At 34.7% G+C, this 8,602-nt stretch overlaps 2 protein-coding genes across 3 annotated transcripts in view; one reads left to right on the plus strand and one right to left on the minus strand.

The window, feature by feature from the left end:
* The window catches only part of LOC110856068 (cubilin), a 36,118-nt gene extending 32,279 nt beyond the window's left edge, over positions 1–3,839 (plus strand). The window contains exons 56-58 of the mRNA XM_035856639.1: positions 2,481–2,575; positions 2,651–2,757; positions 3,586–3,839. Coding sequence (XP_035712532.1) covers positions 2,481–2,575; positions 2,651–2,757; positions 3,586–3,729 — 346 coding nt within the window. The 3' untranslated portion in view covers positions 3,730–3,839. The remainder of the gene's footprint in view (positions 1–2,480; positions 2,576–2,650; positions 2,758–3,585) is intronic.
* Positions 35–2,497, minus strand: LOC118437544. 2 transcript variants are annotated; one of them, XM_035856641.1, is made up of 7 exons: positions 2,343–2,497; positions 2,085–2,248; positions 1,694–2,011; positions 1,296–1,619; positions 815–1,221; positions 395–737; positions 35–178 (listed from the first exon to the last, which is right to left on the minus strand). In XM_035856641.1, the coding sequence occupies exons 3-7, from the start codon at positions 1,818–1,820 to the stop codon at positions 90–92; spliced, it is 1,290 nt and encodes a 429-aa protein (XP_035712534.1). In that variant the 5' UTR covers positions 1,821–2,011; positions 2,085–2,248; positions 2,343–2,497; the 3' UTR covers positions 35–89. The 2 variants fall into 2 exon arrangements, with proteins under 2 accessions (XP_035712534.1, XP_035712533.1); XM_035856640.1 differs by having other exon boundaries at positions 35–737; positions 2,343–2,496.
* Positions 3,840–8,602: the final 4,763 nt, after the last annotated feature.

Here is an 8,602-nt window from a genome sequence, read left to right on the forward strand (position 1 = left end):
GTGGATGACGTTTGTACATTTCCAAATATTTAAATTTTTATCAAGTATTTTCGCATAAGTTTATAAGTTTATTTCATTTGCAAATCATATTATTCTACAGTTACATATTTTGCCAGCATTGGTTCATAACCCCAGAAAAGGGCAACAAAAGCACAAATTTCCTTCCAGGAATTAGAATCTAGAAGATATAAAGAGACACACTTGTTTATAGAGTAACCTCGTGGAGAAGGGACAGTGCGGACAGGGTTATGTAGACCAAGCAAATAAGCAACATAACCAGAAGTAATTAATTTAGCCTCAATAATCTTCTTATCTGCATCATCACACTTTCCAATCAAGTAACAGGTAACAGTGGGGGGACGAGGTTCTGAACGTGTTAAATTATAGTACATACTTGCACCATCAGTCTTAGTCCCAACCTTCAGACGTTTCTCAAACCCGGGGGTATCTGACCAGCCAAAATACCACATCTCTCTTGACATGATGACGTAGAGGAACGATTTCCCTTTCTCGGCCTGTTGTGGTACTGTCGAGCCAAATAAATATTCTCCAGGAAATGGATATGGAACTTTCTTTTGTTCATCTGGTGGGAGTGATCGTCGAATCTTCAATTCCATCCCCAACTCTTTTAAACGCTCGTCCAATTCGCCCTCCATCCCATAAACGAAGGGGATGATATCATCAAGATTGTTGAAAGGTTGTGTCCCCGGGGCAAGCTTCATAAACATACCAACCGTCTACATAATATACAAAAATTATGCTTCATTTCCAACTATTACTTTACAATGCACAATTTCGAATCAAATTCACTAACCGACTCGAGTGCCAACTTCTTGAGAGCGTCCTCTTCATTCTCAAAGTAGTCCCTAGAAATGGATCTCGGAATATGACGATATTTTGTGGTTTCATCGTCTTTTTCTTCATGTTCAACGTCCTCATCATCTTCATCATCCTCGGTTAGTAATTTATCGGGGTTGCAATATTTCATCCATAGTTTGTTGTCAATGATCCTGCGACACATAACTAATTCCGCCTCCTGGTATTTTTCTAATTCGGTGGCATTGTGGTTGACAGAGATGAAAATTCTTGTATGTAACTGAACTAGGGTTGACCTATTTGTGTAGTCTGTCACTTTGAATACCGCATGGAATGATCGATCTTTATGGATAGAACACTTCGGATGGATGTCAGAAGCAAGTGTTCTGTCGTAGGTGTAACATCCTAGAATAATAATATTTAATGCAAGTTTGAAATAATGGGGAAACCGGAAACCATTCACTAAAATGCAAATGTACCTGGTTCGGTGCAGAATCTTCTGGCCTTATAAATTCCTTCCTCTACAAGCTCTAAACATAAATGGATTACTTTGTTGGTTGGCGATTTGTGAATAATAATGCTCAGCTCGGGTTTTCCAATGAGGGGTACACGGCCACCTGCGGCAAAAATCTTTTGGAAAAGTATTTCCCTCTGTTCGTCCGTCAATTTCACTCCTTGAGGAGTCAAGACCCAGTCGGGCGAATCTTCGTATATGTTACTGGCAGGAGAGGTGTCAGGATCAAACCCAATCAAATGTAGAATCGTCTTCTCGGCCAATTCCACCTTTGTTTTATCGGTAGATCCTAATATAAGATTTATTATTTATTAAATGATGACCTTATTTATAAACACATCAATTTAATAATTGTCAAAATACCTTTGACTTTAGTCCCGCTCTTCGCTGAAGAACCAATGTATTTCGTTTGAAATTTCTCTGGTAATTCGCCTTCTCTTACAATCACCCCCCTCCCATCCCTCAAATAACCTTCTTCATCAACATCCATATCTTCATCTTGAGGAAGAAATGTCCATCCAACAGGTTGAAAATCTACATCGTCTCGCGCTTCACTAATTTCCGTGATTTTCTTTATCCTTCGTAGCAGGGGGATTAAGTTTCCCGATGGGAGCAAGGGGGTGCTTCTTCTTCTCAACGACTAGTCTGACAGGAGTAGACTTCTTCTTCTTCCCCTTTTCACTGTAACATAATAATAATAATAAATTTGACAGTGAATAATAACAATACGTGGGAGGAGAGAAGAAAAACATACATATTCGATGTATTAGGTACGAGAGGGATGGATGTTCCTGCTTTGGGAACTTTCTCTTCCTCCTCGTCTGCAACTTTCTCCTCTGATCGTTTTCTCTTGGTTGTCCTCTGGGTGGAGACGAACGAATTTTCGTCCGACCATGGATCATCCCCCATCTCCATGTCCTGAAATAAAATAAAGAAAAAAACAATTAATAGAATTATATGATGTATTGCACGATTTAATTAGTTAATAAATAATTAATTTGGTAATACTTACCAAAATTAATGACGACGTATCACCACAATTAAAAATATCCTCTCCGAAAGGTTGGTTATAAGAGGAGAAAGAAAATGAACTGATTACCGGGTGGTAGAGTTTGACCAAAATGAGACTCCTCTTGTTTCAAACTTACAGCAGTCCAATGTATCCCGGAAATTACTCTCTTGATTCGGATTGTCGTTGGAGAGTCCGTGTCCCGGCTGGGCTCGTGGTCCAGATGAACTTTACGGGTAAAAAGAGACAGAAACTTAAGATGGTTAAGCAGCTAAAAATTAAGTGTGCAATTACTTAATTAATTGTTTCAGATTTCCTAATTGGAGGCGATTGTTCTACCGAGTTTGTCGAAATACTTTCCACAGATCCACACAACCCGACCTTGCCAGGCGTGCTTTTCTCCAGATTTTGTCCGGGGGTGAGTTTGCATACAAAATTTGTATTACAAATTAATTAACAAAAAAGGTCTCGCAGCGTATGCTCTCCAATTTTGAGCAAATGAGTGTGAATCGATCGCAAATTTAATTAGGATGAAATTTGCGAAAGACGCGATCTCCCAATGGGCACGTTTGGCAGAGATATTTGCATCCCAATAGGAGAAAATGGCCAGTAAATTTGGAAAGTGTAAAGTTTGGGACGCGTTTTCTCCTTCATTTCGTTACTTCATTTCGTTACTTCATTTGATATGAACGATTACATTTATTCTGTTTTGTTTAACGCCGTTAAAATTAGTTAAGGCAGATTTGATAGTATAGTTTGTACCTCAGATGGACAGTGCGCAGTGGAACTGGAAGGTTGAAATTTGATATGCATTTGTTAAACAATTTTGGACAAAAAATTCGTTTCTTTTATATAAAAGTAATTCCTTATTCAATTTTTAATCCGTTTGTGTCCGAAATCCGAATTCATAAACGAATTCCACTTTTTCTAATATACACGATTTCCCAATGGGTACGTTTGGCAGAGATATCTGCATCCAAAGATAAAGAAACGCGTTCAAAAGTTGTCAAATTTTATCCTTTCCAAATTTACTGCGCGTTTTCTTCTCTTGGGATGCAAATATCTCTGCCAAACGTGCCCATTGGGAGATCGTCCCTTTCGCAAATTTCATCCTAATTAAATATGTGATCGATTCACACTAATTTGCTCAAAAATCTGTGAGCATATGTACGTTGTGAGACTTTCCATTTTAAGAATATTGTTGGAGAAATGCATGCCAACTTAATTACGCTCGTTTTTATTTAAGGACACCATTTCGACCTACACTGGAACCACATCCGCCGCCGAGGTGCGGTACAAGACGAGCCTTAACAATACCGGGGGTGGATGGAGGGCCGTCTTTAAAGGCGTCACACCTATTCGACTTCCTCCCCAAAGCGTTACAAATTAATTTCAAGAAACATATTATTAAATAAATACAATATCAATTTGTTCATTGTCGAATTTCGTAACCTGATAATATATATAATAAAGGCGGATTTTTTATCATATAAATACCAATCAACGTTTTGTTTCTGTACTTGCAGGATTAAGGATGACAAGGTTATTAACGGGGGGGGGTGTTTGGGGGATTAATTAATTTCATATTTCATAATAGAATGTGCGAGTTTAACTTTTTAACCCGTGTCAAAGCTTATGTACCCGTCATACTTGTCTGTCTTTCAATTATGCCGTTTTTGTCACCACCTTGCCCTCAGTGACATTGATTCCCCAAATCAAGCTCCTAGAATCCATGGACTGCAAACTTCTTTCGTATTCAATACCGATTTACTCTGAAATTCTGCAGATTATGGCTTATCTTTTGTTCGATATCGTGAAGGTAACTTTGTCGCTAAATCCGAAAAAACACGCCAAAACTGAACCTGGTGGGATAAGACGAGTCTGCAATTATTCATAATTTTCCTAAGTACTTCTTATCCGATTTGCAGTCAACTACGGTCGTCAACGATAAGCTCAGTAAATCGTCAACATGTCGACAACACTATGGACGAGATGGTGTGCAAAAATTATGTAAATCATTATGGATCAGACTTGGCAAAGTTATGGCAAAAACATACTGATTGATGTGACACCGGTCACATCAGGATTCCTATTCCTGGCTGGCTGGCTGGCTGGCCGATGGCCTGGCCTGGCTGAAGAGCGAGATCGACCTGCAAGGCAATCGGACTCGTCAAACCGCTTCCCGTCGCAGTACGAGCTGGACCTGACCGCTTAGAAAATTCTGAGATGGAAGCAATTTTACTAGTCCGATTGCCTTGCAGATTCTCAATTTTTCGAGCTGCTTGCTCTGCTCTTCAGTAAACTCCCATCGCTCAGCCAGTTGTCAGTGCATCCTTTTTCGCCAAGTCTCATCCGATCCTACCTTATTCCATGCGTGAGATGCAATGCAATGTTAAATGTTGCGTAATCATATTGAAAATTGAGAATTATAAAAAATCTCCCTTAATTTCTTTGCCTCTGTTGTGCTAGATTATTTTTGAGAGAAATATTCCCCTCACCAATAGCTCAAAAACAGCTTCATTCGATTTATGCCTCGTTTGATCCGAATTTTCTCAATAATATCACTAATTTTACTCTCTGTAATCCTAAGAAAATCTGAGTTGAATGAATATGATTCAAGTTGGCAGTCGATTTCTAAATTGCTAGAAAATATTTTTGAAACCTGCAAAAACTGACCTGACCAAATTTTGTCTGGATATCCTTCCAGAACAACTCCAGAACTCCAGAAGGTCGACCTCCCGTAAATTATGTAGAGTATAAATCAATTACGTCATTCACAGAAAAATACGAGGCAATATGAAAAAAGATGAGAAACTTGTCATACTTTATACCATTGTATTTTGCATTTAAAGAATGTACGAATCGCTTTAGATTGAATACTCATCTTCTGGCGTATACATGCAGGAACATTTATGAGATTTATTTAATTCCAAATTTTATGTACATTATGATCTTGTGTTTCGAGTGGAAGTACTTAACCACTTGCAATAAATAGCGGAAAGAAAGTAGTTTTTTGCAACTATGTATATATTTTGACCTGCAAGAAATGCAAGGCGCAAGAAACGACGCCCTGCCGCTGTAAATACTTCATACGGCGCGTGGCTGGATATTTCTTGCACTTTCTCCCAGTTTCTTGCACCTCGCATTTCTTGCGTGGCTTGCTTTGCTTCGTTAGAAATGAAAAGAAACCTGCAAGAGACGAGATGAAAGTATGGAAATCTTGTCTTTTTTAAAGAATCTTGACATGCGAAAAATATTGTTTAGCGACGTTATTGATGTACAATTAATAAATAAGAGGGAACAAATTTACCAGTTAATCTTCAGACGATTACAGTTTCTTGCACACTTTATGACATTTCGAATTTCGTTCAAGAAATATGTAACCACTCGCAAGAAATAAAGTGGTTTCTTCTTGCAGGTGAATATTTTGACCTGGGAGAAATACACGGCGCAAGAAATGACGCCCCGCCGCTGTAAATACTTCATACAGCGCGTAGCTAAATGGCGCTTATTTCTCCCAGTTTCTTGCACCTCGCATTTTTTGCATTTCTTACTTTAGAGTGCAAGAAATGTATTAAACCCGCACATACCTGTTCACTTTCATTCATTTGGGTGATTATGATGGTTGGTAAATGACAATGAATGAAAATGAAATTCCTGTCATTTGAATGAAAATGACCGAAAGATTCGGTCATTTCAGATGAATAATTATGAATCGAAAATTTCTCACTCATGTCATTTTTCACCCTATGCTTAATAACTGTGGATGAAGTGAAATGAACTGAGTTTTAACGGAAATGACTGAATGTGAATGAAAAACTTCAATCAGAAATCGGAATGACTAACTTTTGATTGAATACGAAATTTTTGAACAGGTATGAATCCGCACGACACGAAATAAGGTTTGATCTTTTTTAAAAAAAAACACAATTCAAAAAAAATTATTTAACGGCGTTATTAATATTTTTAAAAAAAACACAATTCAAAAAAATTATTTAACGGCGTTATTAATATTTTTAAAAAAAACACAATTCAAAAAAATTATTTAACGGCGTTATTAATATTTTAAAAAAAACACAATTCAAAAAAATTATTTAACGGCGTTATTAATATTTTAAAAAAAACACAATTCAAAAAAATTATTTAACGGCGTTATTAATATTTTAAAAAAAACACAATTCAAAAAAATTATTTAACGGCGTTATTAATATTTTAAAAAAAACACAATTCAAAAAAATTATTTAACGGCGTTATTAATATTTTAAAAAAACACAATTCAAAAAAATTATTTAACGGCGTTATTAATATTTTAAAAAAAACACAATTCAAAAAAATTATTTAACGGCGTTATTAATATTTTAAAAAAAACACAATTCAAAAAAATTATTTAACGGCGTTATTAATATTTTTAAAAAAACACAATTCAAAAAAATTATTTAACGGCGTTATTAATATTTTAAAAAAAAACACAATTCAAAAAAATTATTTAACGGCGTTATTAATATTTTTAAAAAAACACAATTCAAAAAAATTATTTAACGGCGTTATTAATATTTTTAAAAAAACACAATTCAAAAAAATTATTTAACGGCGTTATTAATATACAAAAACCATAATAGCTCTCGAATGTTTTCTCTTTGTAACTCTTTCTTTATTGTATCTCATAATAATAATACATAATAATGATAATGATAACAATATTTAGAATACTGTCCATTCGGAGATGGTTGTATTGAACTTATCGCTTGCTTATCAACATTCGTCTACCGATTCATTTCATCTGGTTATCGAGTAATTAATGATATTACAGACACTGATACGATGACATCTTCATTTTTCATTGATTTTGACCGAATTTTTCTGAATTTGTCAAAAATGTCAAACCACTTTTTTCATTTTTTTTACTAGTGAAGATTTGTGAAAGTTTGTCAAATGGTGCATTTATTATTTTTTGAAGTGAAGTGCAGAGAAGAATTCAATCGAATTTTTTTTCTTTAGTACTGATTGATTATTGATTGAAACGCGTTTTTGTTTTAAGTTTTTTTGAGATGGGATCGCATAAATTTTTTGACTTTTGAGCAGTTTGAACTTTTCGTTAAAATAGTCCAGTTGTAAAGTAAGATAATTAATTAAAGGAGATTTTTTTATGTATAACTTTAACCACGCTGCTTAACTCGGAACTTAATTAAAGAACTTCAATTTGACTTAGAACGCGATGGTTCATTGTCAAATTTTGTCAAAAGCAGTACATTTTTAATCCTTTCTCGCCTCTGGGAATTTAGTTTAAAATTTTGGACGACAAATTTGTAGAGAAGAAAGTTCCCAATTTTTTTAAGAAATATATACACTCCAGATTTTGACACTTTGAAGAAGGAGATCTCAAGTTTAAGGTTCCCATGGATGACGCGTTGGCGCGTAATCTCACTCTGCCCCTATCCAATGTATTCAAATGCAATTTCTAAAATTGTGTTGTGTAAAATTTCTAAAATTAAAATCTAAAATAAAAAATGCGTTTGCCAATTTTTCACAATAAATTTCCTCGAAAATTAATTTTTTAATTTTTTTTTCAAATCGACTTGTTTGTAGTACCAAAAATTAGCTTTAGATTGAAATATCAAAAGTTGCATTTATCTCAAAACTCATGGAGTTGATTCGATTTTAGAAATTGCATTTGAATACATTGGATATAGGCAGAGTGAGATTACGCGCCAACTCGTCATCCATGGGAACCTTAAGAAACCTTCAGAAAAATTGGAACTCATCGAAACTGACTTAAAACCTTCCCTTAATTAACTCACTGACTACAAATTTTTCGAATTTCGGAATTTTAAAATAAATTCCCAAACCCAAGAAATCAGTAAAAAAAATGTGCTGATTTTGACCATGATGCGTCATCGAGTCCTAAGTTCAATATTTGTTTTTCACAAATATATTTGAACTTTACATATGTATGAATAATCAAATTACCAACTTATTTAAATACTTTGATGATAATTAATTACATACATTTAAACTAAATTAATTACTAACTCATAATTGTTCTGTGCTAAATATAGATAATACACAATTAATTGTAAGAATTAATTATGTATGCATTTAACTTATGGAGAAAGCTTTATTCGTAACTTTAATCGTAATTTTATAAATATTTAGTAAACTATTCCTCTACTTTTATCCTTCACCAAGTACGTTTTTGTTCAGACTTTACACGGCAATGGTAAATAATTTAACATTAATTTTTATTATAAACTTGCTATTAACGA

This window comes from Folsomia candida, unplaced genomic scaffold (genome assembly GCF_002217175.1).
Source record: "Folsomia candida strain VU population unplaced genomic scaffold, ASM221717v1 Fcan01_Sc014, whole genome shotgun sequence".
NCBI lineage: Eukaryota > Metazoa > Arthropoda > Collembola > Entomobryomorpha > Isotomidae > Folsomia > Folsomia candida.

What these genes read in the sequence shown, in the direction of transcription:
- LOC118437544 (XM_035856640.1), bottom strand. Translation starts at nt 1,820, where the DNA reads ATGGATGTTGATGAAGAAGGTTATTTGAGGGATGGGAGGGGGGTGATT. An exon ending in GAGCGGGACTAAAGTCAAAG is followed by an intron (nt 1,620 to 1,693) that starts GTATTTTGACAA and finishes ATCTTATATTAG; the next exon opens with GATCTACCGATAAAACAAAG. An exon ending in AAGATTCTGCACCGAACCAG is followed by an intron (nt 1,222 to 1,295) that starts GTACATTTGCAT and finishes TTATTATTCTAG; the next exon opens with GATGTTACACCTACGACAGA.